The 23,768-nt window shown below is 37.2% G+C and overlaps 1 protein-coding gene across 5 annotated transcripts in view; it reads left to right on the top strand.

Annotated features, from left to right (window-relative positions):
• ABCC9 (ATP binding cassette subfamily C member 9) overlaps nt 1-8,938 on the top strand; it is a 136,352-nt gene extending 127,414 nt beyond the window's left edge. For all 5 annotated transcript variants that reach the window (XM_078075743.1, XM_036119208.2, XM_078075742.1 and 2 more), the window contains 3 exons: nt 256-389; nt 1,572-1,634; nt 6,248-8,938. In XM_078075743.1, coding sequence (XP_077931869.1) covers nt 256-389; nt 1,572-1,634; nt 6,248-6,385 — 335 coding nt within the window. In that variant the 3' untranslated portion in view covers nt 6,386-8,938. The remainder of the gene's footprint in view (nt 1-255; nt 390-1,571; nt 1,635-6,247) is intronic.
• The last annotated feature ends 14,830 nt before the right edge of the window (nt 8,939-23,768 follow it).

Raw genomic sequence — 23,768 nt, 5'->3', positions numbered from 1 at the left:
TTTCAAAATGCCTTACCAGTATTTTATATCCTGTATAAGGAGGTAATTTACCACCTTTTGTCAAAAATAGGATGGCCCAGGATCATCTTCATTTTCCCAAAGTAAAATTCCTCTTTGCCTCTCCAGTATAAAATGTTTGCAGCAGTACAGTGAGATCCAGTATCCTCTTGTGGGACATTCCTATTTTTCCCTACTTTGCTCAAGGAAAATGTTAGTAGCATTTTAGTGAAATCCTTGCTTCTCTCTCTGATGTAGATGCAGTTGTCACTGAAGGTGGGGAGAACTTCAGTGTTGGACAGAGACAGCTGTTTTGCCTTGCTAGGGCCTTTGTCCGCAAGAGCAGCATTCTCATCATGGACGAAGCCACGGCTTCCATTGACATGGCCACGGTGAGTGCATTATCTATACTTCTTAAATTGAAGATCTGGGGAAATGCACATGAAAATTACAACTTAGTTTTTCCCGCTTGGGTTCAAAGTCCTCAGTACTGTTGTTTCAGTGCCTTCTCATTCATTTCTTTAATCAATTGATGATAGCACATTGAGAATTAAAATAAAGGAGACATGACAGTCTACTGCCAGTAAACATAAAATAAATTGGCCATCAGTTTTTGATAAATTCTTAAAACAATATAATTCCAGTGCTCAGTTGACAAGAGTACTGTACTGTGTTCAAGCGTTCAAGTCTTACACTGTGGAAGTTATAAAATGAAGTATGCAAATCTCTATTTAATAGAAATTGCTAACCAAAATCAATCATTATTTTCTAAAGCAATTTGAAGAAGAAGGATTCACTAGAATTAATAATGATCTTCTCAATGTGTTCATGGTAACGAGCCAGAAACTTTGCCTTTTGAAAGAAATTATTTAAAACTGTTAAATACGCCAAGAAGGATCTGTCTAGAAGGCTATGATTAAGTGGAGAAAATGTCACATTAAGCCACAAACTGTACGCATGAGCAATTAATGTTGTTCTTATACAAGTTAACTTGATATTAAAAGTTTGGCATCAGAAAGGACAAAAATAAAAAACATCCACAAACATGATATTTTCTTGCTGCACACTCTAGATTGGGTAAAAAATATCCAAAAAGCTGAAACAGTTTCAAGATTATTAACAGCCCATTATATATGGAGATGCTAATTGACATCATTTTTTTCTGTTAAGACTAATCAGTTATACAAAGTTATAAATCCTTCTCAAAGTTAACATAATTTAAAGTAATAAATAGTTTCTAATTAAGCCAGTTCACTAAATACATAACTACATCAAAATTAGTATTAATTGCTAAGGATTTACAATATTTACAATTTACAATAAAGGTTATTATAATACAGCCTCAGTAGAGGTGGGAGAGAAAGGGAGAATGGAGCATATGGAGCCTTCGGAGCCCAGCAGAAGCTTGCTGTGGGGACTGCTCAAGAGAAGACAGGAGCTGGGAGTTCTCAGCAGGGATTGGGCCTGGGGGGGGGGGGCGGCGCGGGGCGGTCTTTGCTCTTGGGGACAAAATAGTATGGAGAGAAAAAGGACTCCAGAGAAAATTCAGACTTAATTTATTGATTTTTTGGCAGGAAAACATTTTGCAGAAAGTGGTAATGACAGCTTTTGCAGACCGCACCGTTGTTACAATAGCTGTAAGTATTGGAGACAGGGTTGATTTACTCCTCTTTGGTTTTTGTTCCAAGATTCAATAATCTTTATTTTGGGGCAATTCAAGTATATGTATCTTGAATTATGTATTTCTCTACCAATGTTTCTGTATCTGTGCAAAACAAAAAACCAAAACAACAACAACAACAAAACACAGCTATGCTCTGAAAGCCTTTATATTGTTTTTTTTTTTCCCCAAACTGTTCTACCTAGCTCCCGTAATTTACAGTGATGGGATATCTTAAGTCTAAGGATTCCAGCAGGAATGCCTGCGTTTTTTTTTTTCACCAGATACAGATGGTAGTTCATGTGGGATAATTCTCTTTTCAATAATCTAATCATCCGATGAGCAGTTTCAGAAGCAAAATTCTTCTACATGACTACCAATTCTGCTACCGCTTACACTTAATTTCTGTTCCTATTCACCTAACTGTTTAAAAAAAGAAGGCAATGAGATACATCACAGCTGAGGTAGATACTTTCTCTGAGCACCAATCCAACTGAAGAATTGCCCAAATCTTTGTAATTGTAATAACTTAAGTTACAGTAGGCCATGGTTTTCTTCTTCCTCTTTGCAGGTGGATGGATTCTTGCTCACATTTAGGCTTAATGTTTAACAAGAACTTTTTTGATCGAATCACCTGGACATTTTACCTCTTGCTGATTCTCGTCTTTCCATTTCTCTTTTCTCTCCAGCACCGTGTTTCTTCTATTTTGGATGCAGGTCTTATTTTAGTCTTCTCTGAGGGTATTTTAGTGGAGTGTGATACTGTTCCAAACTTGCTCGCCCACAAGAATGGCCTCTTTTCCACTTTGGTGATGACCAACAAGTAGACCATCATCAGCTACCCTGCCAACTGTCCCATCCTCTGGTAGTTATCTTAAGGGCATCCCTCTCAGCCAGGCAGGGCTAAGGCAGTGATTAAAGGGGGTGGTGCGGTGAGAGAGCTACCTACAGAGTGTTCTCACATAAATCAGCTCAACCAGCTGATTCAGTTATGTTCAATACTGAATGAGGCGCATGCATAATTTTCTAATATATATATATATATATATATATATATATATATGCAAAAGATAGTATTTACAAAAACCCAAGAACCAGATTCACCTCTGTTGTAAGGACCAATTTCACTCTTCTTTGGGGGATATATTGTAAGTGTCCTTAAAAATACTGTACATGTTCCTTACCTGCCCTGAAGATTGCATTTTTTTAATTTACAGAATTATTTAGGTTTAACTGTTGAATACTGGGAGCTATGTATGGAGTGCTTGCTTATGCTTCCATTTTTGTGAATGATGCATGGAAAAAGAGCACCCTTTGAAGTGCAGCGTTTTTTAAAGTGGCAGGAAATCAGGGCCCACCTTCTGTACACTGGGTCTAAATAAAGAAAAAAACACTTTTCTCTCAATTTCCCAATGAACTCTGCCCTGGAGGAGAGTTACCTGATTAAGTCATTCATACTAGAGTGTGAATGATTTAATGGGTGAGAGAACTGGCTAACTTGAAAAACAGTTCTCTAATATTTTCAAGAATTTTCTCACTGGAGAAGGTAGGAAGATATTTGGGGGTGGGGGAGAAAGAACGGACTGGTAAAGGGGGGGAAGCAGACCCTTGCATACTCAAAAGACTAGTTTTTTCTCTCTTCTGCATGAAGCATGGTATTGTTGAGTGGCCCCATTTAGTTTACACCTGGAAGATTACTTGAGCATAATTTGTATTTTTAACCAAAAAATTATGTTCTCTTTCTTGTCCACCTACATTCACTGAATACTTTTCCATAGACTTCTGTATCTTTCACTCATTCTTCATTTCAAGACCACTGAAGTGGAGGGGGCCACTAGGATACCTTCCCACAGGGACACAGAAAGCCATGGGTAGGATGAATTACTGTGGGACCAACTCCTCTTGCCAGGCTCTTAACAGAGAGAGACACCAGCAACCTGTGGAAGAACCCTTGTAGAATGATTCTCAGTTCTGTTAAACAGTAACTGTTCTTTCTTCCCTGCTAAAAATTGTTCTGTTAATTTTGTTAACTACCACTGAAAATTGTGAAAGAACTTCAAACGATAACTTCCTCTGGCTTCTAAAAGGAAGCCTTCGTGCACCAAAATAGTGGATGGCATTTATTTATGAAAGTGATTTTTATCCTTCACTCTTGATTAGATTAATTCTCTAGAGCATTTTAAAAATTGCACCAATGTTCTTATAATTGACACCACACTTTCTCAGGCAAAAAGTAATTTGGATTAATGGAATAAGCACCACATATATTTCTTTCTATTGGCCAAGATTTTTTCCATGTTTTTATTTTTATTTCTTAAATAAACATTATTTTAGTATAATAAGGCAATGTTTATAATATTCTCTTTAGGGATTTAGAGGCCAGATTCTTTTTTTAGCATCCTGATATAGTTACTGAAGAATTAATCTTTTTTGGAGGGAAAATACACAGCGGATATTAAACAGTTCAGTAATCTTAAGTTTATTTTTTTTCTAAATGCATGGGTACACAAGTGACTCTGGTCTTCTCTCAAAGATAAATAAACATTATCCTGCGAATTTTGGTAATTCCTAAATACATATTATTCATTACCAATATTCAGTGAATGATAGGTTTGTCTATGGATGTTGGAAATAGTGGTACATGTTCTGAGCCGGCATCTTTATTATCCTCTAAATATGTCTTACTTTTCTCCTCTAGTTGTCCCAGCTGTGACTGTTTGCTTTTCTGAAAGCATAAGCATTGAGACTACCCCATCTACATGGCCCAGGGCAGATGATAGGCCTTTGGCCCTAGGGATGGCTTTAGGTTGGACTCTGGGTTGTTAGGAGAAGGGACTTTGGAAAACTGTGTATCAGATAAACAGACGATATTTCTGAGTTTGGCACTCCCATCAGCGTGCTGATGTTTTGACCACAAAGTCCAGCTCCAGGATGGTAGGTAGCCCAGAACCACATATGGCTATTGAGCACTTGAAATGTGGGTAGTCCAAATTAAGACATGTTGTAAGTGTGAAATGCACACTAGATTTCAAAGACCTGGTACTAATAGAAAAATGTAAAAGATACCATTATTAATTTTTATATTGGTTATATATTGAAATATTTTGAATATGTTGGGTTAAAATATATTATTAAAATGGATTTCATGGGGTGCCTGGCTGGCTCAGTTGGTAGAGCATGTGACTCTTTATCTCAAGGTCATGAGTTCAAGCCCCGCATTGGGCATGGAGCTTATGTTAAAAAAAAAAAACAACTGTATTTAATATAACTTCACATAGATTTCACCTGTTTATTTGTGCCTTGAAAAAGTGGCTTTTAAGAAATTTAAAATTAGATGTGTCTCACATTTGTAGTCCACATTATATTTCTACTGCACAGCACCTATCTTACCAAGAAAAGTAAAAAAGGCCCACGGCACAGATTTTTCCCTTGTAAATTTTTAAAAATAAAAAATAATTTTAGCTGACATTTAGTATGTGCTTGTATGTGTCAGACAAGGTGCTGAATTCTTTTTACATGGATTATCTCATTTGATCCTCACCACCATTCTGCGAGGCAGGTGATTATTACCATCATTTTATAGATGTGGAACTTGAGGCATACAAAAGTTGAGTTTGCTGATCAGGATTGCACAACCACACAGGTAGGGAAAGCAAAATACACATCCAGTCTAACCTCAAAGCCTGTGCTCTTTTAACCATAATGCTAATAATGGCAGGTGAGCAATCCTCGAAGGTAGCAGATACTCCCTACAAAACAATTTGATAGCAGGGTGGAAATATCTCATGCTTTGAACTTAATACGCCTGATTTTATGCTGGTTCTGCTACTTATTATCTATGTGATCTCCTTTTTTTGCTTTATCTCTATGAGCCACAATGGTCTCGCACATAAAGCAGAGAGAGAAAACACCCACATTTGAGGAATGTTTTGATGATTAACAAGTATGTGTGTGGAGCACCTAATGTATAATATATGCTCAATAAGTGGTAGCTTGTATTATTATTAATTACTAATCCCAAAGCTTCTCTCCAAAGGGTGCCAGGAGAAAAGAGAGAACAAGTGTGTGGCAATAATCTCTAAAGTCTAAGAGCGGGCTTGTCTGAAGTCCTGGATAACCCATTCTAATACTGCATGCCAGAATGGAATTCCCCATATTGTGTTCCCAGAATCGAACCACCTTCCAAGGCTCTTCAAATTGTGTGTTAGCCCACGAATTAGTTGACTCTACCCAAGAGATAATTTTAGTCTAGACTAAACTATAACCCAACTGGTTCACGATGGGTCTTCTTATCATTTAATTATTTGACAAACAAAATTAGCCTCCTTACACTTCCATGAAAGTGCTGAAACTACTATATTAGCTACACTCAATTTAACACAGCCCATCCAAGACCCAGTCACACTCGCCAGTATTTAAAAGTATGTAAATAATGATATGTTAAGTAAGACAGAAAAAGAGGCTGTGCTTCTATTCTAGTACCTCCTAGCACCTCAAGATAAATAATCAGTGAGATATGCATATTCCATTGCTTTGGCTCGTGAAATTTGTAACCAGTACATGTATTTTTTTTTTTTTTTTCACTCGCAGCATCGGGTTCACACTATTCTGACGGCAGACCTGGTTATTGTGATGAAGCGAGGAAATATTTTAGAATATGACACTCCAGAAAGCCTCTTGGCTAGGGAAGATGGAGTTTTTGCTTCTTTTGTCCGTGCAGACATGTGAAGGGATGTCTTAAACCGATACATGGATTTAAAATAATGCAGTCATAACCTACTTAGTGGATCATCAGCTTGACCTTCAAAAAGTGGCATCTTAAATTTTTACACTTTTGTAAAGCATATTTGTTGTGTTGTGGGACTTTGTAATTAGTTACAGTGTCACTTTACCAATGAATATTGTATTTCCTATGTTGATATTTCTTTTTTGTTTTGTTTTCCAAGATCTTACTGCTTAATATGTTCATTACTGATGACTGTCTAATGATTAAGCCACTTTACCGTTAAGAATAGCAGGCTGTATGAAAACATGTAAGCTACTTTAAGTGGTAAGTCAACAGCTATAATTTCTCATAATTTTAAGGCTGGTAAATACCTCTCAGGCATAGAAGTCACCATGAGTATTCAGTATGGTTATACTCTTATTTGGAAGAATATGTTCTCCGTTTTGTTGGTGTCCCCAGATGTTACTGGAAGAGAAATAAGAGGACAGGTTTTCTAATCAGTGAGAAAAGAAAACACTCAAATCCATTATCTACCGGATGAAAATATTCTCTGTGTTCATTACCATTAGTAGCAATACTGATGCTTCCTTTAACAGTCTCTTTTCCTCATCTAAATTGTTTCCTGCTACCAAGAAGTCATTTATGGTAGCTTTGGAAAGCCAAAGCCTTAATCAGAAAGATCATGGGAAAAGTTTGGATATTTGAAAAATTATACTCAAGGTTCCATTTTTCCCTGTCCAGTCAGGAGAGAGTTCCTAAGGTATCAGGAATAATGTGCTTTTTCCAGACTAAAGTTCAAAAAGTAAATATATTCAGTCCTTCCATGGCAGGCCAGCTAAAACTCTCTATGGTTTAATTCACCACTAAATGTGGTTATGATCCTGAGCCCTAAAATTCCACATTTTCAAGATTCAGGAGCATAGGCAAGTGGCCTCGTTTGCCTATATAAGTAAATATGAAACAAGTGCCTATTTCAAGGTGGAAGAGTATATTTCTTTTTGACATTTCTGCCCAGTGGTGTCACATGTATATCCATTTGGTACTGCTCTAATTTTAATGCACATGTAATAAAGTGAATCAAAGTGTTATTCTAATTTTAATGTACATGTTAAGAGTGCATCAAATATGGATTGAATATTAGTGTTATGTTTTGTTTAAATATAAATTAATAAATTTTAAAATACTAAAAGTTACCTGCATTGTCATACTAAGCAGCCAAAGCTTTCTACTATAATTCTCTGCCCATCTAGTATAAATATCATGGGTTTTCATATGAAGACCGCGTGCATTGTTAGATTTTGAAGAATTATGATTGATAGAAAAAGAGAATTTGTGCCCCCTCTCTGTAGTTTTTATGTTCAGTTTATTGTATTGTGTACTCACTCTTGGGAAATCTGTAATACTAGTTTATCTGGCATATATGACTGGGCCTTCACCTAAATATAGAGTCCTGATGTTTACCTAAGATAAGTTCCATAAGGATGGACGGATGTGTTCTGTGTCATTTAGCTTGAATTGTCACCCTTTGTTGTATATCTAAAACCTCATTGAGAAAAATCCTCTTAATGTTTCCTGAAAGCTAAACAAAACAGAATCAATAACTATTAAATCAATCTTGAAAATATTTTCTAAAAATTCTACCAATCTCCTCAAAGTATTTCTGGCATGGAAATGTTTTGTAAGGTTGCATTTGCATGGTGCTGGTTATCAACTTACTCCTCATTCTCACAGAGAAATGGGATTTACCCGTAACAGTAACCCCTCACGTATGTCCACAGCAGCATAGCTGATGACCCTAAACTGAGAATCACATTTCTCATTCTGACACCCAAGTGGTCACTAGTTTTGTCATAACTTTTAGTCACTTAAGTTGAGTGTTTAATAGTTTACAAAACTGAACTGACTGAATAAAGTCAGGAATGACTTTTTTAATTGTTTAATCATCTATTATGCTATATGTATGATCTATTGAATATAGAAATGACTCATCCTGAAATAGTTTTTTAGTAAATACGTACATATCTATAAAAGATGAGCCTTAACCAAATCAAATTTTACACTCCCCAATTTTACACTTAATTAACCAAAATCCATTTTATAGATTTTAATTCCTTAATATTTGTTAAAAGCAATAAATGCATAAAGATTTATATGAAAAATAACAAGGTTACTGATATCACTTCGAGGTTTTTAAAAAATTTCTCTTGAAGGACTGTGCATCCTCTATTCTTGTGCTACTACTCATGATCCATTTAAAAGTCAGCTTAGCTCTAGATTAGATACCAGAAGACTGGTATTTGAGATCCCATAACTGATATTTGAGATCTGGGACCATGTCTGTTTATTCTTCATGTCCTTTACATTTAATACAAGTGTCTAGCCCACAGTAGGCCCTAATAAGTATAGTTGATTGACCCATTGATTAGTCTCACCACTAGCCATGGGCCTAAAACTCTGGGTTATTCTCTGCACTTTTGTGTTGTGTTGATTCTACTGTGAAAATATACTGGCTTGGTATTATATAATAAATTACTCTTTCTCTTTGCTTGATTAAATAGGGTTATTATTCTATCACTTATTCTTTCACTTATTGGGTATCAACTAGGATGATCAACAGATATAAATCAACACCATTTGCTGAGATAATACCCTGTTTTGACAGTTTTGTTTCACATTTGCCACTTGTCCTGTACTTCACTAGTTTTATATATAGGTTCTATGTGGAGTTCCATTAAGTGAAACAGCTGTATCAATAATTTTATGACATCTCTAATTAAATAGCTGGATGTCTGGACTTTTCCCTAAGGTTTGTTGATCAATTTTTATAGTTATCTTCCAATATATCTTTTATCACTTATTTTGTTCTATACTCTTGTGGACCTCTGTGATTTACAGTACCATGATAATTCCATTATTGACCCATTATCTAAAGTTAAATCCAATCTTCTTATCTTAGCATCTTAGCATAAGAAACAGTAGTCAAGAGTATGTGTCCTGTCACTTAGGTTTATTTTTTTCTTGAGTAACTACACATCATTCCCAACAGTTTTTCTTGAGCACTAGTAAGGTGCACCTGGCTCAGACTTTCCAATGAAAGGGCTTGGAGCTGTATTTCTCGCAAGTGTCTCCAGATGAGATTCATAACTAGCCAAGTTTGGAATCACTGGTCTACCTCAGTCATCATGTAAATAACATGGAGCCACAGAATACTGAAGGTGATTTTCACATGCTCCTGCCTCTTTCCTGACATTACCTTCTTCCAGATGGCTAAAACGGGCCTCTCAGCGTCACTGAGTGAACCCCTTAGTTGCATCGTAAAAGAAACGTAGAGGTAAATGAACCGAATCTTACCTAGACGATATAAACTGGGGTTCTGAATGCTATTTTCTTTTGTTTTGTGGTTTAATCAGCAAAGAGGCAAAGCCTCTTCCCCCCACATCTGAATTAGCTGTCGAATCATTTATACATTATTCTGCTAAATTTGGAGTCATATTTCCAAATGTTTGCAGTCCATAAATGTGAGGACTTTGGGTAGGTTTCACTATTGATGTCTCACAATGTGGAAATAAGGTAAGTTATCTGATGATTATTCCCCTTTCCACCTTCACCTTTTTTTCTACAGGTGTTGTCATCATTGCTGATATGTGAAGGTTGACATATTCAGTCTGTATATCTACTATATAAGATTTAAGTAATTTCTTTTTGGGGGTGGCTGGGTGGCTCAGTCGGTTCAGCATCTGACTTCTGACTTGGGCTCAGGTAGTAATCTCTGGGTCGTGGGATCAAGCCCTGCATTGGGCTCCTCGCTCAGCGAGCTACTCCTGCTTGTGCTCTCCCTCTCCCTCTCACTCGCAAATAAATAAATAAAATCTTTTAAAAATAAATAAATAATTTCTTTTTCTATGGGTAGTAACAAATTCCTCTTAGCCATTCACACTATGGTCACCAATGCCCTCTTTCTAAACTGACAAAGATCAAGGGAGTCATACCTGGCTAAAGAAGTTAGTAGGCTCTAAGAAGAATGTCCTCTGTGACCTTTGTGCCACCAACCATCACAGATCATCTGCAGTTATATACTACATACTAATGACAAAGAACTTTGTTTTCTTTTTTTAAATTTTTTAAAATTAACATATAATGTATTATTTGTTTCAGGGGTACAGGTCTGTGATTCATCAGTCTTACACAATTCACAGCGCTCACCATAGCACATACCCTCCCCACTGTCCATCACCCAGCCACCTCATCCCTCCCACCCCCCATGACCCCAGCAACCCTCAGTTTGTTTCCTGAGATTAAGAGTCTCTTATGGTTTGTCTCCCTCTCTGGTTTTGTCTTGTAAGAACTTTGTTTTCTGAGCATTATTTTTATCACTTAATCTGCCCACTGCATAAAATAAGTAATGTGTTCATAAACAGCAACAGTATAACACTGCTTAATGCCACTTCATTCCTGTTTTTCTCTTAGAGCTACACTATGCACTATTTATACACATTATCAGTTATTGTTAAGTGAAAGACTATTGACCTTTAATATTATCAGAGTCAAGTGGATTTAGACCAGCTCTTCCATATCTAGGTATTTGCTCTTTGACCCATAGTAGTTGGGGCTTTGTTCCAACACTAGTTAGTTAAGTAAAGAGCAATTAAAAAAAAATTAATCTCTTTCAGAAATCCAAAATGTTTATCAAGCCTTTGAATGTAGACATAAACAGAATTCTCAATTGTTTAAATCCCTTAATGTGTACCGTTAAGCATCTTTCACAGGTTACAACATATCCTCCAAACCCTCACCCAGTGTGCATGCCATCCCCCATGTGCACATAACTGTTCACATTTTATCTTGCTGTCTTAAAGAATAAAGCTGCATGAATCTTTTCACCACATATTAATACCATGCATAGAAAAGTCAAATACAGGTGCCCACAATAGATGGCATAAAGAGAAATTCTTATAATCACAGTAATTTTTAAGTGTATCTTCTAGCCCTAATGCCACTTTGGGAAGATATTTAACTTCTAGATGGATCATAGAATGTGTTTCCAGTGAGAGGAGATTCAGTGTTTTTTTCTATCATTTTTTAAGATAATCATGGCAATATATTGATGGGTTATAGTGATCAGGCTCTTTTTAGTTCAACAAAGGGATGATAATTGTTGTCATAAAGGTAGTGACCTGGGTTGGGCATCTATGAAAGAAAGATGGTTGTCTCCTTACTAAGGGATGCTACAGGAAAATGAACTTGGGTTTTTCATTTGGATTAATAATTTTATGAATATCTGCTATGTGTTCACCTTTGAGTAAATCAGGTGTGATTCAAGGAGACTTTTTGTCAGGGTAGTACAGAACTTTCTGGTATGTTAAAAATAGTATGAAATCTTCTGAAATAACTATCTTTATTGTACTTCTACAGGGAAAGAACTGAGATTAGAATTTAAATGAATCACCTCCAAATCATGGATCTGTCTCCAGAGATGGCACTTTAAGCACCAGGGGATGGGAGTGGAGAGATGGGGGTGCTGCTGAAAGGACACATCTGCCTTAAAATCTAGGGAGAGCAGAATTATCAGGTCCTAGGACAAGTGCAGGCTGGGCCAAGTCTAACAGCCTGTCTGGGGACAGTCCACTCCCTCAATTCCATCTCTCTATCTCAAGCTTCTCAGCTTCCTTCTACCGTTCTGTGCCATTCTATCCTTCCATCCACTTCTGTCTCACCTCGCATGTAGCCTTGATTAACCCACTCCTATCTTAGATGAAATCATCTAGCACGGCCCACAACCATCTCCACTTTTCAGATTGTCCTTTTCAAAGTATCAAGCAAGGAATCTATTTTGCGCAGCTCATCTTTCTATCTTATGCATGACTGGACAACTTTTCACTACTTCACTTTGGGTCAGGGATTGACTTCTGGCCTAAAAAGCTGTGGCCAGATAATATAGCCAATTGAAAGTAATGCCTAGGAAAATGTAACACAGTCTGGAAAGTGCCATGAAAGCAAGAATACAAACCAAAATCACAACCAGTAATTTTAGAAAAAGAGTGATGATACTGAGTTGGCTACTGATTATTTTCCTTTGGAAAATAAAAAATTAAGGGAGGGAGAACCATTCTTCCATCACATGAGCAGTAGAGTGAGCTTGTTGACTAAACCCTTTGGACATTCTTTACATGGTCCCACCTTTGCTCCAGAGAAAGGGAAAGTCCAAAGTAGGATGTAATTTTCTTTTAAACAAGAAAACAAAACAAAATCTCCTGCCATAAGTAATCACCTCTAAATATTGACTTTTTAAGCCCAAGTTTTATTTCCCTGTGGGAATGACTGCATAACTCACAGCCTGTGAGACACTTTCTCACAACCACCCATTCAAAACAACCAGTAACACCCACTTAGAATTGCACTCTCTCACCCATTTTAGGATCCCCAATACATAGGACAATTATAAGCATACCTCAGATAGGGCACCAGTTCCTCCCAGGGACCTGTCACTCTCAGACACTTACAAATGCCAAGCACTTGGCCAAGGCACTGAATTTGCTGTGTCATTGGCAAACTGGAAAAAAGAGGTGGCAAAATGCTGTGATTTGGGGTACAAGATTTCACCTGAAAAAAAAATGAGCTTCTTTTCTTTGTTCCCACTTGACTGAACTTCTAGCATATATTAAATACAGTAAAATATTATATTGGAAACACAAGGCATCTAGGCTTTTGGCCAAAAAACTTAGGGAAAAAATTAGCAAGCCTAATATTTCATGAGAAATTCTTGGCTTAAACAATATTTTAATAAAGCTTAGCTATGTGTGCCAATAAAGCAGAGAGATGACATAATGACTTATGATTTAAATATCATATAATTTCTGTAATGTCTAGTACCATCTTGTATCAAACAACATGAGAGAAGCAAAATTCCTGGGGGAAAGAAGAGCAATGTGAAATCAATTCGGATATCAGTAGAATGCATATTGCATAAACCATCTCATTAAAAAATTTGATGAAAGGATAATTACAACTAACATATTGAGCAGATATGATATGAGCCTTATAAGTATAATCTCATTTAATCTTGACAAAAATTCTACGAGGCGAACATTATCACCATTTTATAATTGGGGTTCAGATTGGCTAATTTGCCCAAGGTTTAATGGAACAGAGATTCAGGCAGTCCGACCCCAAGGCCCACACTCCTGGCCATGCGCTATACTAGACTGATGATTCAGTTAGTGAATCCATTGAGTTCTCTTGGAAGTAAGTGCTTTACATGGTCTGTGATATATAATAAAGAATAATTATGTTAGCCTATGGAGAATATATTGAAAAAAGAAACTGGACCAGGAATTAGAAGACCTGAGTTCTAGTCTTGTTTCTATCACATATTGGATGTGTGGCCTTGGATTAATCATTTAAAACCTGAGTTTCCATTTCCTCATTTGCAAAAAGGAAAACAAAAAGGCGGGATAACTACTCTGTCAGCTTCACTGAGTTTTTGTGATACTCCAATTAAATGGCGATGAGAGGAATTTTATAATTTGAAAAGCACATTCTGACATGAAATATCAGTATTGAGAATCCACTACATATACCACATCTTAATATTATTATGTGGGATTATTTTGTAAGTCACAGAATAAACTTTTTCCCTCTTAAAAAATTGATATGATTCCAACTTTACAATGGTGAAATGACATACTCAAGCTGAGATATGATACAAAAATGGCTCTAGAATATTGATATCCTTGGGGTTCTGGAAAGGGCAAATGCAAAATCAGTCTGTTGGGGTATAACCTAGATCTCCTGAAAAGTGAAAAAAAAGCAACAGAATTAATTCACATTCAAAATTAGAACCACATGAGAAAATGAACCACCATGATGAGAAGCAAGAGACACAACAAATAGGAATATTAGCACAAGAACCAGAAATAGTAAAACGATCTATAAGAGATTTAAAAATATGTATGTTTGCCAATAAGGATGTAAAAATGTGCTCAACATCATTCTTCACCAGGAATGCAAATAAAACAGCTAAAACTACAAAGACTGACAATAAATCACTGAAACTGCAAAGACTGACCATAGCAAGCTCTGGTGAAGCTGAACCTCCCCATACCCCGCTGAAGGAAATGTAAATGGCACAACCCGTATGGAAAACAGGCAGTTTCTCTAAGCCTAAATATGTGCCTATACCAGGATTCAACAATTTCACTCCTGGGCTTGTATCCAAGGGAAATGAGTGTTTATGTCCACAAAAAGACTTGTACAGAAATGTATATAGCAGCTTTATTCATATTAGTCTGAAAAACCCCCAAACAGCCCAAATGCCCATCAACAAGAGAATAGACAAGTAAATGGTGGTTTCTTCACACAGTGAAATACTCACATATAAAACAATGTAACCAAACCTCACAAATGCAGAATCAGTACAGGAAGTCAGGTGCTGAAGAGTACCTGCCGTAGGAGCCCACGCACACCCACTCAAGAAGCAAAATAGACAAAAGAAGTCATAACAGAGTTAGCTCTGGGAGGGAGCAGTTAGTCCGCAAAGGCGCAGGAGGAAACCTAGGGTGATAGATGACATATTTTATGTCTTGATTTGTGATCCACGTGGCAGTTATATGGTTGTATGTACAGGTTTTTAAAAGGTGAGAAAAAGATTAATTTGGAATAGACAAATGGAACTAGTAAAGAAAAGAAAAGAGCCATTAAAATTAAAAGTTCAATGGACAGGTTAAACAGCAATTAAGCTTAGATGTTGAGAGACTTCTTTCCAATGAAAACAGGTCTAGAATGTATCCAGAATGCAGCACAGAACAAACTGATAGAAAATATGAAGCATAATGAAAAGATATGAAGGACAGTATTAGAAGGTCTGAAATAGGGGTCTTAGAGGGGAAAAAGAAAAACCCAGAGTGAAGAGGATTTAAAGAGCCAAGAACTATTCCTTAAAAAATTCAGACTCAGATGATTTCAAAATTATTGCACTTTTAAGGAGCTAATCCTTATCCAATTAAACTATTTCAATCCACAGAGAAAGAATCTGCATCAATTCTTTTTACAAAGACTTATAACCTGGGATGCTTGGGTGGGCTCAGTAGGTTAAGTGTCCGACTCCTGATTTCAGCTCAGGTCACGAAATCAAGCCCAACGTTGGGCTCCGTGCTGGGCGTGGATCCTGCTTAAGATTCTCTCTCCCAAGGGGGAACCCTCCTACACTGTTGGTGGGAATGCAAGCTGGTGCAGCCACTCTGGAAAACAGTATGGAGGTTCTTCAAAAAGTTGAAAATAGAGCTACCATAAGATCCAGCAATTGCACTACTGGGTATTTACCCCAAAGATACAAATGCAGAGATCCGAAGGGGTATGTGCACCCTGATGTTTATAGCAACAATGTCCACAATAGCCAAACTGTGGAAAGAGCCAAGATGTCCATCGACAGATGAATGGATAAAGAAGATGTGGTGTATATATACAATGGACTATTATGCAGCCATCAAAAAGAATGAAATCTTGCCATTTGCAATGACGTGGATGGAACTGGAGGGTATTATGCTGAGCGAAATAAGTCAATCAGAGAAAGACATGTATCATATGACCTCACTGATATGAGGAATTCTTAATCTCAGGAAACAAACTGAGGGTTGCTGGAGTGGTGGGGGGTGGGAGGGATGGGGTGGCTGGGTGATAGACATTGGGGAGGGTATGTGCTATGGTGAGCGCTGTGAATTGTGCAAGACTGTTGAATCACAGATCTGTGCCTCTGAAACAAATAATACAATATATGTTTAAAAAAAAAAAGAAGAAGAAGATAGCAGGAGGGGAAGAATGAAGGGGGGGAATCGGAGGGGGAGACAAACCATGAGAGACTATGGACTCTGAAAAACAAACTGAGGGTTCTAGAGGGAAGGGGGGTGGGAGGATGGGTTAGCCTGGTGATGGGTATTAAAGAGGGCACGTTCGGCATGGAGCACTGGGTGTTATATGCAAACAATGAATCATGGAACACTACATCAAAAACTAATGATGTAATGTATGGTGATTAACATAACATAAAAAAAAAAAGATTCTCTCTCCCTCTCCCTCTGCCCCTCCCCCTGCACACTAGCTTTCTCTCAAAAAAAAAAAATAGGGTCGCCTGGCTGGCTTAGTCGGTTAAGCCTCCGGCTCTTGATTTTGGCTCAGGTCATGATCTCAGGGTCCTTGTATGGAGCCCAGGGCTTGGCGCTCAACAGAGAGTCTGCTTGAGGATTCTCTCCCTCTGCTCCTCCCACCACCATCCACCCCCCCCCCCCCGCCACACACTCACATGCTCTCTCTCTCTCATATAAATAAATCTTTAAAAAAAAAAAATTAATTAAAATTAAAAAGAGTCATAACCTTCATCCAAAACCAGGCAGAGAGAACAGACAATAATACAGACCAATCTCACTTATAAATATTGATGCAAAAATCCTAAATAAATATTAGCAAAAACAATTCAGCCTTATATTAAGATAATATATCACCATGACCACATGCAGTTTATCTCAGGAATGTAAAAACTATTTGACATTTTTTAATTCAGTGCTTTAATTCACCATATTAATTGGCTAAGGAAAAAACAAAAAGATAACTTTGATATATGCTAAAAAGGCATTTTTTGTAATTCACCATCTATTATTAATTTTAAAAACCTAGAAAAGTAGAAAGAGCACACTACCTTAAAATGATAACTATGTAAATTATATATTCTGGAAGCATTTTCTCAAAATCACTAAGGAGAAGAACATGCCTGTTATCACCATCGTTATGGACTACTGGCCAGAAAATACTAACAAAAGCAGGTAAAGAAAATATTCAAATAACAAGTGATAAGTTAATTAAACACTAATTAAGGAGGTTGTATCAAAGTTATAATTTTTTTTAGAAAATATTGTGTTTTAAGTGTATCAGCCTGTGCTAAATTCTTTACATACTCACCTCATTTAATCTATACAACTATGAGAGGTAGATGTTAAAGTGTCCATTTTCCAGAAGGGGAACCAGGATCAGAGTGATGAAGTATGTTGCCCAAAGCCACCAACTAAGTAAGTGGCAGAATGGGCAACTGATCCCACATCTTTCTGACTCTAAAACTCTGTGCACTTAAACAAAGGGTTATGGCATATTTCATGCATCTTCCCCAGTTCCTCAATTTTTTTTTTTTAAAAAGATTGACCCAACTGCACAATAAATTTCTGTAGGTTTACAGAAAGATCATATTATTACCCCATTTATTCTAACAATAAGTAAGGTAATTTGGCATTTTAAATTAGTAACAAATATCAAATATTTAAATCTAATATGAACCTGTTTAGAAAAATGACTTTGTGAAAGCTTTCCTGGCACAGATAATTTTTACCTAAAGGAAAATCCAGGTCACTTAATAGCAGGAAAAAAAATCCTGGCCAGTGATCATGGAGTCTAAATATCACTTTAAACCTCTATAATCCCTTCCGCAACTGGCACTTTTGAAAGGTGGCAACAAGGAATCACCCTACAGAGAGTTGTGGAAAATGTCAGATTTCTCTTTTCCAAGTACCATTTGAGTCACTGAGTTTTCAAAACATTGTGACATGAAAGTTTAGCAATACATCAGGACGTTGTTCGGAATTGCTCTTTCCCTAAGACCTTCAGAAAAAACCTGTGAAGACGTCCTATGGCAAGAAAGATCCCAGGCTCATGTGAACTTGCCTTTCTTTGGCACAAGAATATCAAAGCATTAATTTCAAGGCCTGGAAAAACGAACAGTGACAGCCACTATTCCTCATCTTCTCTTGGAAGAGACCCCACCAGCTTTATTTAGTACTAGCATTTTGTGCCCTGCTGGCAGAAAATAATTACCACGGGTACTTTCTACTTGACTGAAGAAACCACTTTTATCTTGGAGACATTAGTATAGTAAAACAGACAGGTTGACTTTCTAGGTCTTTATTTTACTACCACGGTCTTAACTGGCTTCTTTTCAGTCCTCAGTGTCTTGATTCAATTCAAGAGTTGAGGAGATACCAGTACAAGTGTTGGTTAGTTAGCACTCTGAAGGTCAATGAGGTCTCAAAAATAATTCTCAAGTCTATAAAATGCTATTGTCATGTCTCCTTAGGTTAGGAAAGATAGTTAACTAATAGTTAAAGGAATCTGTGGGTCTATACCTTTCCCCCTTCCCACCTCCACACCCAGCTCTGAGATCTTTTGGACCATCACCCAACCAAAACCAGTCCACTATATGAATAAGAACTGACAACTGATGAGCCACTACATTCTACCTCTGAAACTAATAATACACTGTATGTTATTACATTGAATTTAAATGATAAAAAAAGAACCAACATTTATTAAGTACTTACTACAGGCCAGTAAGTACTGAGCACTTTATAGGGATTGTGTCATCTTGTCCTCAGGACAATTCTATAAGTTTCCTATACCTGACTGAGCAAGAGAATCTCCAGGGGAACTTTTATTAGAAGTATTTAAAGCTTTTCATTAAAGATATTTTCATTTTGGGGCCAAAGATTTTATATCTTATTCTATCCTTACTCAATAAAAGCCTGGAGGGGCATAAAATAATTATACCAGGCATTTCTCATGTAGCTGAACAATGGAGTAACAACCATCCCTCTGAGATACTGTCCAGTGAGAAAAGCATAGGATTTGGGATTAGATGTTTTGAGTTTGTTGTAGCTTTTCATCTCCTAGGTATTTGATTTTAGATAAGTCATTTAGCTATACTCTAACAGACTCACGTGTAAAAGGAAGAAAACAACCCAGCGTAGCCATTATCAAGGATTAGGTCAATGTTTTTCAGAGTTTAGTATATGCAGACTCTATCTATTCTTTGGGTAAATGGAGAGATGGATAGATCAGTGAATTCCCTTGCCACTCTTCCCAACTTGTCTACTTTTTCTCTTCTCCATTCGATATATTGATCTTGTTCTGTTCTTAGAATACACCAAACCATTTCCTTTATATTTGATCTTGAGCTGCCTGAAGCACTCTTCCGTCCCCACCCCACCGCACCCTCCCCCGTTGATCACCTGACTAATCTTTTGTTCAAATTCCACCTCTTAAAGAGGTCTTTTCTTTTTTTTATTTTTCTTTTTTAATTTATTTTTTTTATTATGCTAGTCACCATACAGTACATCATTAGTCTTTGATGTAGTGATCCATGATTCATTGTTTGCGTATAACACCCAGTGCTCCATGCAGTACTGGCCCTCTTTAATACCCATCACCAGGCTAACCCATCCCCCCACCCCCCTCCCCTCTAAAACCCTCAGTTTGTCTCTTGGAGTCCATAGTTTTAAAGAGGCCTTTTCTAAACTGTATATAAAATTGCCAATTTCTGGCTCCAGTTACTTTCAATACTGACTCCCCTGCTTTATTTTCCTTCTAAATCTTGACACCATTGATAACTACATAATGTATTACTCGTTTACTTGCTTGCTCAGAGTTTCCTCCCCAAGAATGCCTTGGTGCAGGGGCTTTGTTTTGTTCACCTAGATGTACATTAAAAGGTAGTGATTGTTATTAATGCCTCCCTTCTTGACTTGCTGATCCACACCTGTGAGCTGGCATAAGTTTAAGGAGCTGAGCATGCAAGCTGAATGGATTCTTTTGCACAAATGGTGCTGATGGTTATCCTTAAAGAAATGGGGTGGCCTAATTTCAAGGACAGTGAGGTTTTTTTGTACATAAATAGATACATATCTCAAAAAGAAATATTCTCTAAACTCACTGGAACAGATAAATAAGAAGAGTTGTATTGTCATTCCCATTTCATGATAACTCAAAAAAAGTGAGTTTATAACATGCTGTTTTGATTACTAGTTTATGTAACAGTTTTATTAAGCTGATTCCCAAGCAATATGTTCCAAAGTGGTTTATATGAGGACACTAATAAAGCAGCATACCAAGCAAATAGACCAACCGTTATTTGGGCTGCTAACATAAATCATTTCCATTGTCATTTTGAAGACTCTCCAAATTCTTACGTCTAATATGGCTCAGGAAGTCCAAGACTTCGAAATTCACAAGTCTAGTCAAAGGCAAGGTCATTAAATGCCAGGACTTCACCCTTAATCTAGAGAGTACTTTCAAGGACTACACTAATTTGTACTTGATAAAGCAGCAGACAATTGGAAAAAGCATCAGCCTAATACTTTCTCCACTTGTTTGAAGGCACCTGACAAACTTTGTTTTTAGGAGAACAGGAATTGCAGAAATGTCTTTATCCACAAATAAAATGCTCATAGGGTCTAAAAGGAACCTAACAGATGTTTACTTAAAAGTGAACAGATATCCTTGAATTGTTTCCCAGTTGCATAAATTTCTCTGGTATGCAACATGAACAGATTCTAACAGAATTCTTAAAGTCTTATAGTCAAGAAAATCATAAGATTTTAAAAGTTAACTCTGTTCTAAATTTATTACTGGTCTCCTCAAGAGTGGTGCACAAAGTAGTCTTTACTCTTGAAAGAACAAATAGGAAAATTATAGAACAGTTAAGAAAACACCTGTAGCTTTTAGGGGATGATAGCAAAATAGTGATTTAACAAGTAGACCAATAAAGAAGCCCTAAGTAGTAAATGTGTTCTTAAAAAATTAATTTCCTTAACAAATATCTCAAGGTAAATTTAAATGTTCATATTTGGGCCATAATATGAGAAGAGGAAGATCAAAAGGGAGAGAAACTGGATATCAATCAATAATAAATACAGTTGACCCTTGACCAACTTGGGGGTTAGTAGTGCCAACCCCACCTGCAGTTGAAAATTCATGTATAACTTTTGACTCCCCCTAAAAACTTTACTAATCACTTGACTTTGACAGGAAACCTCATGGATAACATAAACAAGTCTGTTACCATGCATTTTGTATGTTTTATGCATTATATACTGTATTCTTACAATAAAGTAAACTAGAGAAAAGAAGACATTATTAAGAAAATCACAAGGACGTGACGTAATGAACACTGGATATTATATAAGACTAATGAATCATTGAACTTTACCTCTGAAACTAATAATACACTATATGTTAATTAACTGAATTTAAATTTAAAAAAATAAAAAAACCCAGAAAATAACAAGGAAGAGAAAATACATTTACAGTACTGTACTGTATTTATTGAAAAGAATCCACCTAGAAGTGGACCCGCGCAGTTCAAACCTGCGCTGTTCAAGGGTCAATGGTATTTCCCAGTCACAATAAATACCACAGTCAGCTCTGATTTTTCCCTCTCCCACTACTGATTCTGTGTAACATTCCTTTTGTATATATTTGCTTATTAGCCCCAGAGCTCACTTCTTCTCTAATTAATATAATAGTTTCCAGTATCCCCTTCTGCCAATCACAGAGTTTTGGAGCCCAAGGAACTCTACTCAGAAATGCAACTCCCAAAGCCATTATATCCCCTGCTTCCTGATCAGTCCTACTAAATCAGACTTACTGTGTTGTTTTCTAATCCAAATCTTTCCAAGGCTTGTCTCTACCTACTGAAAACTGCCACGACTCCTTTGTTGAACATTTAAGGCCGTCTATGCATTTATTTTCAAGTCCCCAGACATGGTTTTCAGCCTTGCCTTTTCCATGCATTGGTTCCAGAGTAATTTTTCAGCACCTCTGTCATTTGAGCTGTGATAGGCCAGAGGCTTAGGACACAAAGATAAAGAAGCCCCAGCCTGGCCCTCCAGCAGCCCTCAGTTTCATGGGGGGGTGAGTGATGGAGGGGACAAGTACATGAATAACCCATGTGTTGAGAAGAGTGGTGACAGAGGCTGCTGCCCCAGCAACCCTGGACTCAGGCGTCCAATCTGGCTATCTTGTTGACCTTGCTTCATCAATGCTAATTCATTTAGTGCTGTGACTAAAACGTGGCCCACTCTGGTCAGTACTCCACAATTTTGTCCCTGATGTTTCCTCTCTGTGGAACATCCTTTCTTTGCTTTTCTGCATACCCCAAATACATCTGGTCCGAAGACTGGATCAGATGTCAATTAATCCATGAAGCTTTCCTTATTGTCTTTGTCTTAATATCTCTCATTTGAATTTCTATGACACTTTGGTTGTATTTCCCTTTCTTGTTCTAATCACATCCTTGCTTGTATTGGAGTTTATTATCAAAGTCTTGTTTCTCTTACTACAACTGTCTGCCTCTTCAGAACAGCAACTATGATTTTATATATAAAAACCTAAAAAAAAAAAAAACAACCAAATGCTTCAGAAAAGGATGAAAATGTGCTCAGTGAATGTTCCCTGAGCTAAAAGAATAAGGAGTAAGTTGTACACTAAACTCAATTGTAAAACAGAACAATGAGGGGATTAACTAAACAAATCGATTCCCACACACTTAGAGTAAATCTACTACATAAATTACTGTAAATATTAACATCAGTAGAGATGAGAGCTGCCACTAACAGATTGCATTTCCCGGCTGAAAGGGGTTAAGCAGATCTATCCACAATGGGAAAAAATTCTTCATTGCCTTTATTAAAGACTAATTTTAGGTCTTTTGGTAATTAAATGAACACACTGTTTATGCTCCATACGCTTTCTGCCCTGAGTCTTGGAAAATACGTGAAATTTCCAAGAATTAAAGTTTCCATTAACACAAATGCCAAATCAGGAGGCCTGACCTGTGGGAGAAAGCACATTTGTCTTTGCTGGAGCCTATTCAAAAAACTATAGAAAGATATTTACTATATAACCTTTCTTGTGCGCAATTGCTCTGTTTTATCATTCAGATCATCTAGACAAGATGAGGAAGCTGCAACATTTCAGAAAGTAACCAAGTACTGAAGAATGGCCATTTGAGTTCTAAAGTGTTGACAGCTTTCCCTTTTTTGGGGTAAACTTTCTCATTGGAAGAGACCTCGACTTTTTTTTTTTCTTTCTTCTTTTTTGGGGGGGGAGGGGGGGTCGTTGCGTGCGAGTGTGGGTGTGTGTGCGCGCTTAATTCCCTGAGAACTAGCTTTGGCTGAAGAAACACTTTACTTATAGTGGGTTCCAAAACATCTTCCACCTGTATCATCCCCACCAGATGGAAATTTAATGTAAATAAATGTGTGCACACAGCTTGAACACTTCGGAAAACTGTTTTCTGATCTCTGTATCTGGTTTTATTCAATCTTAAGTAGCCCAGTTATCTACCCAGATTACAAAATAAAAATAAAAAATAAATTCTCTTTACGTCAGTGAACTTGGACTCATAAGTTCTCTCCTGAGCAGGGAGCCTTTTAAAGACGAGCGGGTCAAGCTGGCAGCGGGGGGTCGCAGCTACTGGGAAAGAGCTGGTTCTACAGGTCCCGCCCTCCCCACCCTCCCTTTGCCCCTCCCTCTGGCCGGCTCCTCCGCGGGATGCACCTCCCCCCACTCCCCTCC

Source organism: Halichoerus grypus, chromosome 6 (assembly GCF_964656455.1).
Source record: "Halichoerus grypus chromosome 6, mHalGry1.hap1.1, whole genome shotgun sequence".
Classification (NCBI taxonomy): Eukaryota; Metazoa; Chordata; class Mammalia; order Carnivora; family Phocidae; genus Halichoerus; species Halichoerus grypus.
The sequence above is the reverse complement of the archived record's forward strand: the minus strand, read 5'-3'. Positions and strand labels throughout refer to the sequence as shown.